This window comes from Bipolaris victoriae (genome assembly GCF_000527765.1).
Source record: "Bipolaris victoriae FI3 unplaced genomic scaffold scaffold_93, whole genome shotgun sequence".
NCBI classification, from domain to species: Eukaryota; Fungi; Ascomycota; class Dothideomycetes; order Pleosporales; family Pleosporaceae; genus Bipolaris; species Bipolaris victoriae.
In genome coordinates, this window is record NW_014575299.1 from 1 (window position 1) to 14,031 (window position 14,031).

The window sequence follows — 14,031 nt, forward strand, 5'->3', positions numbered from 1 at the left end:
GAGCGCAAAGAGATGGGTATCCTGCGTCTTCTTTTGAGGTGTTTGGAGGGGTGGAAGAGGGGAGCTGTCGTGAGGCGCGCCGGCCGTTGTTCGCTGTGGGATTGCAAAATGCGACAGTGGGGTACTAGGCTAAATGCGGATTGGCGTGCCAAGTGTTCGACCGAGGACTTATCGATACGCCGACATACATTGACACGAACAACTGACATTGACAATCAGTCTGAATGTTAGATTGGTATAGCTTAAATATGTTTGAAAATTCCAGATCGATAATTTTTCAGTGATTGTGTTATCATACAAGACTACCGCAGCATATCCACACATACAAATACACTATCGCAACATGTTGCTCGCCTTTGCGCTACTTCCATTGTCCTGAATATCATAACTTCCGTCGATTGTACGCCCAGTAAGCCTTCATCGGCAATTTCCAGTCCACATTCCTCATTGTTGGGTCAAAGATGTCAAAATCAACTCCTTGCAACTTATCCAGCCATGCCTGCGTCGCAACGCTGGGCATGAAAACGCCAAATGCTTTTTCTACTTCTGCCAGCTGCGCCTCCTGTCCAGTGTTCATCTGCTGCACACTATATTCATGGTCCTCCTCGTGCTGGTGCTCAAAGTCATGACCGAGCGTCCCTTCAGATCGCAACTTATTAAGCATTTCCCGAGCTGTGATGAGATGGTCATTTGCACGTGTGGCTACCGTGAAGACGGCGTCGCGGAGACCAGGAGCGGCACCGCCCTGTCGGAACACATCCTCTTCCCGGACGGAGGCTTCGGCCATGACATCAAGCGGGAGAAGAACAGCTCCTTGAGTTGGTCCTGATTGGCCTGTAATGGAGTTGCTAGTACCGAGTGCCTGTTGTTGTGGGAATGCGATAAAAGGGATGCCTCGTAGCACTGCCGCTATGCCCATTGCCTTTCCAATGTGTGATGCAATATGATCGGTTGTAAGAGATGCTTGCGGCAGCGCAGAAAGGGTAAGGTACAACATGGTCGAGTACGTATTCTCAGCATAGCTCTCCAGTGCACTCAGGGTTGGATATGGAGGATTCCCTAGATACTGTTCTCGCGTGTTGATGATGCGATGAAACCAATTCTTGCTTAACCTTGCTTTTCCATCAGACCTCTCATGCAAATCTTCCGCTGCTTGTGCCAAAAGAATGGCTACTGGCTCTTTCGGTGGAGTTCCTGCTAGTGCTTTGGTTATAGTATCCCGCCAAAATTGCATGCGCATCATGCCAATAGTGGGGGTACTGGTCGTATCGGCGACACGGGCAACGTCGACATTGAAGGCGCGGATGGCAAGGTAAGCATCGCGCGAAGATTGCGGTATGAAAGTTTGCAGGATATGTGAGGGTGTGTCATATGTTCTGCAGGTGGTCAACGAAAGGCCGATTGTTAATAGGAAAGGTATAGTCACCTGACTAAATTTGCGCAGTATGCGCGGGCCCTTGCAACTTCATCTTCTGAAAGTTTCGCTGTACTATTGAGACGAGAAGAAGCATAGAGAAACCTGCGCTTGGGCCCTAAGAAGCCTTGTATGCGCCGGAAGGGACCTGCGCGGAGTCTCGGTGGAAGCATTGAAACTTTTTTTTTACAGCAATCAATCAAAAATTATAGTAGTGCAATGCGAACGGCCATTGCGCAATGCAAATAGTGATAACAAAGAGAAGACACTTGTGGTACAGGTAAGAGAGAAGTCCAAAAAATGCAGAGTAATATGAATCGATTTGTTGTAAGGCACAAAGAGTGGAAGGCGACTGGTTGGTATGTATGACGCTATAATGTCGATCACCCGCACGTTAGGCCATGTGGGTTCGTGAAAGCGCGTCGACGCGTCTAACCACTTTCCAAAGCGGCGAAAGTACCTGCGGCCAGCGACCGTCACCAACACCATGCAATCTCCGCACCCAGACGAGCGACCCTCCAAAAAGCGCCGTTTCTTTACCGAAGATTCATCGCCAGTACAAGTCCGCTCAAAACCCGTTGACCTCCCTCCATCGTCATCGCCGCCACCGCCGCCACCACCGCCTCAGGACAGCGAGCCGGCACCAACTGAGGAGACTAGCAATGGAGCGCAACCGGATTTTGACGGTTTCGATGTCGAAACTCTTCAGGCTATCGTTGGAGAACTTTCAATCTCCACGCTGCAGAAGTTGAAGGATGTCAGCGCAAGCAATGTGGAGCGCGGTATGCATACACTCGGAAGATATCGGAGTCTATGCTAACATATACAAGCAATCAATTTATATTTGGATGGTTCTTGGAGTACAATGCTGTCAAGATCCCCGGCACCAGCCCTTCAGTCTCGTCCACAATCAGTCCAGATGACAATAGCCAGTTCGCTCAAGCGCACCGAATCCGACGTTTCGAATGCCCCCACACCCGTATCCGGTTCTTCCACGCCCAAAGTGATACGTGATATGCCCAGCAGACGTTACATTGGATCATTCGGCGCCGCTGCATGGGCGACCAAAAGTGGAAGTGGCCTTCTCAAACATGATGAGAAGGTTCGTATCGAGCGTGTGAAGCCACAGCCTAAATTGAACAAGGCCAAGAAGGTCATTCAACTTAAGAAGCCAGATATCGTGGTGCGATTCATAAATGAAAAAGGAGAAGAGGTTGGAAGGTTGGACCAAGATACGGCATCATGGGTGTCTGTTCTAGTAGACCAGAATTTGTGTTCGTTTGAAGGTTCCGTTGTGTATACTCCGGATAAACTGCGGACTGGAGATACTATCTACCTGCAACTACGGGGTTATTTCCTGCGAGGGGCATTTGACAGTCAGAAGTTTATGAAGCCTGATAACAATCGAGAGATCAACCTATTCGAAGAAAAGGAATCTTCTGAAGAACGCGACCTTCGATTACGACAGGTCGGCCTCGTTAAGCTATTCGAGGCTATCAATCTCCACCCTACACATGAGAACGAGACGACTGCGAAGCACCGGCGCCAAGGACTGCTGCAGGCAGCAGAGGGTGATGAAAAGAAAGGCGACAAGCCCAAGCCAAAAACCAGTACACCAGCAACACCTTCGACTCCTGCAGATAACACATCCTCGCCACCGCCAGATGAGGTCGAGGAAGGAGAGGAGCTCGAACAGAGTCAATTGGATTCATTGTACAGGAAGGCGCAATCTTTTGACTTCAACACACCAACCATGGATCCAGCCAGCACTTTCCGTTTGGATCTGCGAAAATATCAAAAGCAAGCCTTGTTTTGGATGGTTAGCAAGGAAAAGGACGAATCAATAGAAGACAGAGAAACATCAATGCACCCGCTATGGGAAGAGTACCAATGGCCAACACAGGATGCAGACAATCAGCCTGTGCCGGCTGTTGCCGATCAAGCCATGTTCTATGTCAACCCCTACTCGGGCGAGCTGTCACTGGAGTTTCCAAAGCAAGAGCAGAATTGCCTGGGTGGTGTCCTCGCTGATGAGATGGGTTTGGGCAAGACTATCGAGATGCTCAGTCTGATCCACACGCACAGAACGGAGGTGAATAATGCTGAGACGCTGGCTACCCCAAGATCTCTGCCAAAATTCCACAAGGCTAGTGCTGCCGTTGAATCTGCTCCATATACCACTCTCGTCATCGCGCCAATGTCTCTACTGGCGCAATGGCATAGTGAAGCCGAGAAGGCATCAAAGGAGGGTACTTTGAAAGCAATGGTGTACTATGGCTCTGAAAAAGCAGTCAATTTGCAAAAGCTGTGCTGCGCCTCAAACGCCGCCAATGCACCAAACGTTATTATCACGAGTTACGGTACTGTGCTTTCCGAATACAATCAAGTCCTCGCACAAGATGGCAATCGGGGGTCACACGGCGGTATATTCTCACTGGAATACTTTAGGGTTATTCTCGATGAAGCACACTATATTAAGAACCGGCTGTCGAAGACAGCGAAGGCTTGTTATGAGCTCAGCGCAAAACATCGCTGGGTACTGACAGGAACTCCAATTGTCAACCGCCTTGAAGATCTATTCAGCTTGGTGCGTTTCCTAAAGGTTGAGCCGTGGGCGAACTTTTCATTTTGGAAAACATTCATCACTGTTCCATTCGAGTCTGGCGACTTTGTGCGTGCCCTAAACGTTGTACAAACAGTGCTTGAACCGCTGGTACTCCGTCGCACCAAGGATATGAAGACACCGGATGGCAAAGCGTTGGTGCCATTGCCACCACGGACAATCGAAGTTGAGAAGATCGTGCTATCCCAAGACGAGCGAGATGTGTACGACCATATATACATGCGCGCGAAGAGTGTATTCAGTGCCAATGCAGAGGCTGGAACATTAATGAAGTCGTATACCACCATCTTCGCTCAGATTCTCCGGCTACGGCAGTCATGTTGCCACCCCGTCCTCACTCGCAAAGCCAATGTTGTCGCTGACGAGGAGGATGCTTCGTTGGCCTCTGACCTTGCAAACGGGTTAGCAGACGACATGGATCTCTCCAATCTTATTGAGCGGTTCGAGTCCGAAAATGACCAAGATGCGAGCAGGTTCGGGGCAAATGTCCTAAAGCAGATACAAGACGAAAACGAGGCCGAGTGTCCCATTTGCTGTGAAGAGCCAATGAACGAGCAAGCTGTCACTGGGTGTTGGCACTCTGCGTGCAAAGAGTGCCTGCTCAACTACATTGCTCATCAACGCGACAAGAATGAAATACCACGGTGTTTCAACTGTCGCGAGCCCATCAACGCGCGTGACGTTTTTGAAGTAATCCGGCATGATCACATCGTCGAGGACAACGAGCCCAATCATGCTTTCCGCGCTTCAGACGCACCCCCACCAACCTCCACACAAACACCACGCATCAGCCTCCGCCGTGTTGGCCTTACTGGCTCCGCCAAAACCCAAGCGCTGATAGGCCACCTGAAGAGAACCCGCAAAGAAGAAAAGAATGCCAAGACAGTAGTCTTTTCCCAATTTACATCTTTCCTTGACCTGATCGAGCCTGCTTTAGCACGCGATCACATACCCTTCCTACGCTTTGACGGCTCCATCACTCAGAAGGCGCGCGCGCAAATCCTCACAGAGTTCACCACATCTCCGAAGCCGTATGTCTTGCTGCTGAGTCTTCGCGCAGGCGGTGTCGGCCTGAATCTCACTTGTGCAAGCAAAGTATTTATGATGGATCCATGGTGGAGTTTTGCTGTCGAGGCTCAAGCAATTGATCGCGTACATCGTATGGGCCAAGAACGGGAAGTAAAAGTAGTAAGATTTTGTGTCGAGGGAAGTATCGAGGAGAAGATGTTGAGGATTCAGGAGAGGAAAAAGTTCATGTAAGTTGCCACTAAACTCCTTCCCCTTCCATGTTGTCAAATCTTGTTTTCAAGGAAAGCTAATATTTTTTGCAGTGCGAGTTCGCTGGGTATGATGTCTGATGAGGAGAAGCGTGTGCAGCGTATAGAAGATATCAAGGAACTGTTGAGTTAAGCATCTATGGATGAAAGGGTCGATGCTCTTACACGAACTATAACCATGTACATGCTTTCAAGAACGTTCCGCATTCCTATGTCTTTGGTCTTCTCACGTGATTGACATGTTACGTGGTCATGGAATCACTTCCAGAGTCGACACATTCGTCACTGCATAATCGCATCTCCAAATAGAACCAATGGGGAACTTCCTTTGCCACATCGTTCTGGTTACTATGACAATCAACTTTCCCTTTCAACTTCTTCCCCTCGATCTTCTCTCCAAGATACCCAAGACACCACATCACATTAGCACACTACACTTTCCTTATTCCCTAAATCGCATGTATTCATCACATTCCTATATTACTATCACCTTCATTACACCCTTCACATGATATACCCTTGTATACCCATCCTCCCCCAACATTACACCGCCAACCCCTCCAAACAAAAAAAAACAAAACAAAAACAACCTCCTCGTGTGCATACTACCCTGAATTAGGAGCTCAAAACAATCCCAACCCCAACCCCGCCGCTCCAATCAGCAACCCCGCAATCCGTCCCGTCGGCACCGCAGCACCACCCGTAAACTCAGGCAGTAAACTAGAAAAGGGCACGGAAAACGATGGCGCATCTTCGATAGACGTCGTCGTGGTGCTTGAGCGTGTGGAAGAGGGGTTGGATATGATGGCGGGGGGGATGGAAGGAGAAGAAACGGATTCTTCTTCGGTGGTGGTGGTGGAGGAAGAGGAGGGGGTTGGAGGTGCGGGACCTTGAGATGAGGAGTCAGCGGTGCTAATGGATGGAGGGGAGATAGTTGGTAGCTGTGCTGGTGGAGGGGCGGGACTGGGGATTGGGGTAGGGGAACTGGGTGGTGCGGGGGATGCGGTGGGAGGAGGAGGTGGAGATTGTGATGGAAGAGGCGTACGTGAGCTAGGTGGCGGAGGTGGTGGCGGAGAGCTGGGGGGAGATGCGGTAGATGTTGGTGCAGCGGTTCGACTAGCTGGGGCTGCAGATGTCTCGGTCTCGGTCACTACGGCGCTTTCGGCTGTTGGTAGACGCCGGATGATAGTTGTTGCGGCGGGGACGCGGGATAGATATGTGGTTGAGCCCCGTGTTGAAGTGTCTGGATCCGCGGTGCTTCCTACGATGGGGTCGCAAGCACTGGATCCGATGGGCTGGCCGAGCTGTTGGATAACCGTGGGGAGTGTGTTCAGGTAACTGACTACTGTAGGCGGTACTGAGGATTTTGGCTCTGGGATCTCGCTTTCTACGACGATGAGGGGGGGCCAGACTGTAGGTACTGGTAGTGCTAAAGTTGAAGTCTCGCTCACGCATGCTGGGCCGATTGGCTCGACTTCGATGCGGCTGAATGTGGCATAAGCAGCGTATACGGTTGGCCATGTCAATGGCACGCCGGAATAGTCCCAGGTGATGGTCTGGCTTGGTGGCGGGAGCTCGTTTGTATAAATTGTGGAGCTCACATCTTCTCCAGCGTCGTTGGTGTAGATATCGAGAGTCACAACGGGTAATGATGTGGTCGAAATGATGACGGTTCCTGGGTAGCCCACTCGCTCGGCCGTTACATCAATCTGACATGCGCTGGAGCATGACACGGACGCTGAAAAAGTCGATGTCAAGGAGGGAGTCAGTGTCTCGGTAACGGTGGTTGGTTGAGTTAGAGTAGTGACAAACGATTGCGTAACCAAGATGGTTGAGATAGTAGTCTCAGCCGGCAATGTCAAAGTTGACACTAAACTTGAGCCAGGAAGCGATATGGTACTTGTTATGATAGAGGCCGGCAAAGTTACAGTCGAGAGCACTGTGCTTGTGGTTATACTTCCGGGAAGCTCACTCACTACTGTCGATGTTACAGCTGGTTGAGTTATGACAGAGATAATTGTGCTTGCCGGCAATTGCGTAGTAACCACCGAAGTTACTCCGGGGAGTTGACTGACTGATGTAACGACTTCAGGTGGCAGGGTGAGCGTGGAAACAATCGTACTCGCAGGTAATTGCGTGGTCACAATTGAAGTAGTTCCAGGGAGCTGAACGGTAGTCGTCACAATTTGCCCGGGTAAAGTAATAGTGGAAAGCTGTGTAGTCGCAGGAAGTTGTGTAGTGACGGTCGAGAGACTCCCTGGAAGCGTAAGAGTAGATGTAGTAATCTGACCTGATTGTGTGTATGTATCTGTGATGATTGTAGGCGGCGAGACCGACACAGAAGTAATGGTAGTTGGTGGCAGTGTCAGAGTTGAGACAGTCGTAGAAATTGTAGTACTTGGCGGAAGTTCGGTTGTTACTGTAGATGTGACCCCAGGAAGTGTTGTCGTAGTAACAATAACTTGAGGTAACAGTGTCAAGGTACTGAACTGAGTTGAAATTTGTGTCCGAGTCTCCACGACTGTCTCTGTTCGCTCCACTGTCTCAGTCGGGCCCGGAACTGTGATCTCTTGAGTTGGCCCTGATACGGTAATTTCTCGTGTGGGGCCTGGGATCTCCACCGTGAATGTGGATGTGACCAAGATTTCAGAGACAATGGTTTGGGTACTTATGCTAGTTGTACCAGGAACTGCCTTATGTCAGGTTGCCCTGGGTTTTCTTCTGACCTAGAAGTACTTACGAGATATAGTTGTGGGAACAAACTCAGTTGTCGTCAACGTCGAAACAGACGTGGATATACTAGTGGTCCAGGAAGTCTCTGTCGTACTGGTGGTTTCAATTGTTGTAGTCGGTTCAAGGCTGATAACAGTTTCGGTTGGTCCAGGCACCGAGACAGTTTGGACCGAGGTCTCTGTAGGGCCTGGTACTGACACAGTCGGTCCTGGTACAGTTTCAATTACGGAAATCAGCTCAGTCAGTGTGAGCGTTGCGGTAGTTTGCGAGACTACCGTTGTAGTGCTGATAGAAGTTGTCCCAGGCACTATTTACTGTCAGTTATCCGGGTAGCGATCTCGGGAAAAGCAAAAATAGTTCGATACAACCATGAATTAGAAAAGATCTAAGTGCGGAAACTCACGTGTTATGGTTATGGTGTCAAAGAGAGTCGTGGAGAAAGTGGTAATCTAGAAGAACATAAATGTTAGCACCATCACAGGTTGGTAACAGCCAGCCATGTGAACTCACAGAAGTGTATATGGATGTTGAAATGCTGGTGGTTGTGGATACAAGAGTTTCAGTTGTGGTATCAAGATCAGTTGTCGTTATTGGTATGGTTGTATATTCAGTTGTCGGGGTGTAGCTAGTTTCGGTCGTTGGAAGGAGCTAAAACATTGTTAGTCAATTTCAAGAAACAGTAATTCAACATGCAATGAATCAAGAGAAAATCCTTTGCAAGATAGAAGCTCGTAAATATATGTGTATCATCAACAAAAGATGTGACTACACATGTTAAGAGGACGAGGTGTAAATAACATACCGAAACAAATGTCGAAATGATTGTCTGCTTGTATTAGTTGATCGTGTTTGGAAAGGGGGGTGCAAACTCACTGTGGTCGTCAATTCTGTCAAAGTGTTGTTGACCGTCCTCGTTGGGCCAGTGACACTTTCTGTAAAGGTGTACGCCGAAGTCTGTTATTCATTAGCCAAGTAAATAATTGGATTGTTTTATGGAATAAAATACCTCGGTAAGATTGAGACCTGCTTTTGTGGTAGTTTCTTTTTCAGTCTTTATAGGTCAGCGAACACCTCGAAGTAAGAGAGTGATGAGATGTACCTTTGTTGTTGTAGAACTTTTAGTCTCTGTGATAGTTTTAGGAGGGCGGATGGAGCAGGATTGAACGGAAGTAATTGTGACGGTTTTCGCAGGTGGGCCATATCCACCACCGTTGGCCACACTTGTTGTTTTCGTAACAGTGACTGTGATGGGCGGGGGGAGGACTTCGTAGCCTCTGGAAGGTGTGATGGTAGTCGTGACTGTCCTGGTCAAGGTACTGGGGCGTGGGCTCGGACAGGTCATGGGTGCAGTGACTGTGATTCGTATTGTAGATGTAGAAGGCTGCCCATAATCGTACACCGTGGTGGTGGTCTTGCATGTACCCGGTGTCTGCCCATAATCTTGCGCGTGGATTACTTCTTCGGAAGGTTTGATGGACGGCGATACAGCCTTTGGTGATTTCTGAGCATCCGGCACTGTGTTGTTATTCTGCGCGTGAGCTATGCAGGTCAATGCTAGAAACAGCGGCCAGTAATTGCGCATCCTGAAGCAGAAGACTAGTGATTTGGCTGAACGAGTGACGAACGGACCGAGCCTAGATATTCGCGTGCGAAAATTAGTGTAAACTGCTTGGAAAAGATGGTCGTGGATGCAGCTAGAAATGGTAAAGAGCTCTAGCCTTCTAAAGCGAGCGCAAGGCTGAGAGATGGTATGGTGTGCAGGAGCCTCAAAAACATTGGATATTGAATACAGAAGAGACAGCTTTAGAGAGAAAGAAGAATCTAGACCAATCAGTGCATGGCGTACCTTGTTACAGAGCCTGTGCCGGAAGGTGGGAAAGGAAAGAAATTGCCGGCTAAGGAGATACAGGACGATGACGAAGCTAATAGCATTCATGCATATTACGAGATCATACGCCTGCACCGAGGAGGCTGGGAATACATGAACTTGGCTTGTGTGCCTCTATACCAGGATACGTAAATGTAACACCGGAAACAGCATATCCAAGCGGCAGGTGGGTATCTCCTCATGGCCTATTGCTTAGAAGAGTACAGAGCCCGGCGCTGAACTGATGCTAAGCCAGTGAATCATTCCACGAACACTGTCAGCACCGTCATCCTCCGGTGAAAGGCCACCACTTCAGCCATGGATGCAGATCAAAATCACGATAGCAGTGGCTGCCATTTCTAAACGCCATAACAAATCTTACCCGCACTACAACATCAGGAAATAGGACACTTGCTGCGAGGGATCTAGAGCCGAGTCGTGGATGCAACCCACGATGAACGCTGACATGGACTATATTGAGGCCGCATATAGTTAGCCCTCGACCGTAACTGGAATAGTGATCTGCAGCTGTTCATCAAAAGAAATGCGGCTTGACGCCAGGAAAGGCTGCGATGAAGGAGGTGTGGGCCAGCCTGGCAGAAGGCTAGAAGCTATGATTAAGGACATGGTAACACAAGGGCGGCCCTTACAGCTTGACTGATGCCTCCGCTGGACGCCATACTACTCAGGTTTACTAGCTAGGATCACTTAACAAGAGCACGATGATGCTTGTTGCAACAGCTCCGGGTGGATGAATGGAGCCGCAGTATATGCCGCAGCAAAGTCGTCATGAGGAGGGCATGGCGCAAGGCGTACAATGTCAGGCGAGATGCATGCACGTAAGAAGCTCAGTCCGTGCGCGACGGGAGAGTGGGGCGGCACCTAGCGCAATTGCGGCCTTAGCTGCCGCAGTGAAGAGAGCACGACTTGAACATGCTCGTCCAGTCAACCTTCAACGCCTCCTGTACGCCACACACCTACTCACATCCCTCACTCAAGATCTGCTTGCCGAGACATCTCAACACGTTGCCCTCTCATGGCTCTAGCCCCCACCCGCCTACTTCTAGGCCCGCGATCTCTTGTTTGTTGCTTCTTCTCCAATGAGAGCCCTGTAATTAGTCGCCACCCAACTCACATTCTTTGTTTGGTACCGCCACGTCGAGTGGTATTTTGATGTCTCCAAATGCGCTAGGCAAGCATATCATGTCCCTTTGGTGCCGTGCCTCGACCCCGCGTCAAGCACAGACACCAGCCATGCTGCAGAAGCAGATGGGCTTCATGTGCCCGCAGCAGCCAGACGGATCCATGATTAACCGCCCTAAGCAGTGGTCATTTGGAATCCGATACTAATCCCTGTTGAGGGCTCAGAACCGTCAATCAGCGGCTTCCTATGTCATCGCCATCCATTAAGCCGTGTATGAGGCTTTTCATGGCTGGGTCAGACGGCTGACACTTTGTTGGTGTGCCTTGCCCGTACTGCCTTTTCTTGATTGAGAACCTTTGTTATCTCTTCTCTATACTCACTCTGGATATGATAGCATAACGCGACACTCAGCAATGTATTCCAAAAAACGCGACGAGCCGCTTCCACTGCCACCCACCCCCTACGTTCTCAGTGATAGTGGAGTATTCGACGGCAATGATGGAAAATGGTCATCGTTCCTTCTCAACATCGGAGATGATGGCTCTGGAAGAGGCCAGAACTTCAGGGTTCTCATTTCTACATCATCTCCAGTCGTCCTGGTTCCTGGACAAACTGAATGGTGTGATGACGATGAGTGTGCTAAGAAGCGTGGACTTGAGCTTTACGACGGAAAGCAGCCTCTCGGGCTACAGAATTCGGCGCAGTGGCAAGACGCCGAGATTTACAACATACCTCAGCCGCAGTGGTGGAGTGATTCCTATAGAATTGATCAGAGCGACTTGAATGGTGTATGGGGAGTCGATAACGTGGGTTTAGGGTCAAGCTCGCCACAAAGTCTCATACTAGCCGAACAGTATGTGGTCAAGACCTTGGTGAAGGATTTCTTCATGGGCTCTTTTGGACTCGCTGCGGGAGCTGTTGGCCCGCCTGGTGGAGACAAACCAAATTTCCTGGACAATTTCGAGGCTGCAAATAAGATCGCAAGTCGTTCATATGGATACACCGCTGGTGCATACTACCGTGAGTGATCTATTTCTCCATCTTCAGTCACAAAAGAACATCGCTTTGCGTTTACTTTAACTATTCGTCATATGTGGCTTAGTAACTGACGCGTCGAGATGGGCTAAAGAAGTATAGGAAACAACAACAATGGAGTCCCAGGAAGTCTAGTCCTAGGCGGGTACGATGAATCACGATTCACTTCGAAAGGTACATCCATACGCATGCCGAATGACAAGGATAACAAGCTTGTTGTCGGAGTACAATCGATTCTTTATGCAATGGATCAAGACGTTGAAACGAACACAGTAAGATTGACACCAAATGGGGGATTCTCTGCTACGATAGATTCTACACTGCCTTACCTCATCTTACCGGATGAAGTTTGCGACGAGTTTGTATCCAAATTCCGTCTAGATTTTGATAAGGATAGTCAGTTGTTTCTTGTCGACTCTACTTCTCACCAGGCCAACGAGCGCGAGAATGCTACCGTTTCCTTCAAAATCGGGGCGAGCCCTTCTGACAGCGATATCTTCACATCCATTGTCTTACCATACGCAGCATTCGTCCAACAGGCTAGCTTTCCTCTGCCCGTTGCCAATGATAACACCCAGTATTTTCCGATCAAAAAATCCGAGAACGGCAAGTTTGTGCTGGGTCGCACGTTTTTGCAAGAAGCTTACATCATCGTCGACTACGAAAGGACCAATTTCACAGTTGCGCGAGCATTGTTTGCTGACCCCATGCCCACTCAGAGTCTTGTCACCATATTTAACGAGTCATATACTGGACTACCTTCTGTCGCCAAGGATGATTCTGGAGGTGGATTACCTACCGGTGCAATTGCTGGAATCGTCGTGGCAATTGTTATAGTTTTCGCTCTCGCTGCTATTGGTGTCTTCATTTGGTGGAGGAAGCGCCGTAATCCAAAGAAAGATGGACGTGAAAGTGAAAGGCATTTGGAGATAGACACAACCCACGCTGGCACGGAAGTCAAGTACCGACGCGTTTCAGAGCTCACTGGATCCGAAGGTCCGCAATCACCAAGAGGCTCGTCCCTGGGTTACTACGGTCCCGATCATAAGTCGATACCCCCAATTTCCGAGATGTCACCAGAAAGTCCTCCCTCCGAGCTTTACAGTCCTCCACCTGAAGGTCATGACGGTGTTGATTATTTTGCTGCTGCGGAGGCAAGACGGCAGGGGGCAATGCGAGATCGCCGCTCTCCAGCCATGAGCACACCACAATCGCCTACTATTGCCGAACTTCCTGGAGAAGGCATTCCATACGAGACTTCTGCGGATGAACCGAAGCCGACACAAAGACCTCCACATAGCCGCAGCCCGAGTGACAGTTCACTTGGTACAAACATCGATGCAGTACTAGCGAACGAGCGAATGGTTAGTTCAAGGAATGAATCGGATGTTGATGATGCGGCGGTGGAGCCTTGTTCCTCGGAAACTATCGAGGAAGAAAATGGCGCGAAACCGGGCCCTCCGGATGGAGAACATGACCCTACCGAGCAATCAACCGTTGAAAGGCGGCCATCTCATTCGAGAGGGCTGAGTGACACTACAGTTAAAAGCGAAAGCACAGCAGTGTCGCAGCCCACCCAAGAAGAGATGGAACGCTGGGCTAGGACTGGAGAGGATGCACAGCGGCCCATGTCTCCGTAGCCTACAGCGATCTGAAAACCACCTCGGTGTACTTTGAGAGTTTTTCGAACAGCTTTTCCTTTTTTCGTATTTTCTTCGCTCTGAATACTTGTGCAAATCAAGATACCCACTTGTACATTCTTTACATCTATATTACACTCCTCTAGTTCCTTTACAGATGCAACGCCGCGATGCTATATTTATGTAAACACAATTCACCCAAATTCTTTCAACACAGCAAGTAAACTTTCACACAGACGTTACGCGTCTGACACCCTCGTAAGCCAATTCCAAATCCAAAAGTTACAACTCTATTATG

The 14,031-nt window shown here is 49.4% G+C and overlaps 3 protein-coding genes across 3 annotated transcripts; 2 read left to right on the plus strand and 1 right to left on the minus strand.

Moving 5' to 3' along the window:
* Positions 1–382: 382 nt before the first annotated feature.
* On the minus strand, positions 383–1,587 carry COCVIDRAFT_108475 (hypothetical protein; the record flags this gene model as incomplete). The annotated part of the gene is made up of 2 exons (XM_014697643.1): positions 383–1,376; positions 1,427–1,587. 2 exons carry the CDS (start codon positions 1,585–1,587, stop codon positions 383–385), a joined length of 1,155 nt encoding a protein of 384 aa, XP_014553129.1.
* A 314-nt stretch (positions 1,588–1,901) lies between these two features.
* On the plus strand, positions 1,902–5,447 carry COCVIDRAFT_29575 (hypothetical protein; the record flags this gene model as incomplete). The annotated part of the gene is made up of 3 exons (XM_014697644.1): positions 1,902–2,196; positions 2,245–5,293; positions 5,369–5,447. 3 exons carry the CDS (start codon positions 1,902–1,904, stop codon positions 5,445–5,447), a joined length of 3,423 nt encoding a protein of 1,140 aa, XP_014553130.1.
* A 6,024-nt stretch (positions 5,448–11,471) lies between these two features.
* On the plus strand, positions 11,472–13,733 carry COCVIDRAFT_18896 (hypothetical protein; the record flags this gene model as incomplete). The annotated part of the gene is made up of 2 exons (XM_014697638.1): positions 11,472–12,078; positions 12,196–13,733. The coding sequence occupies 2 exons, from the start codon at positions 11,472–11,474 to the stop codon at positions 13,731–13,733; spliced, it is 2,145 nt and encodes a 714-aa protein (XP_014553124.1).
* Between the last annotated feature and the right edge of the window lie 298 nt (positions 13,734–14,031).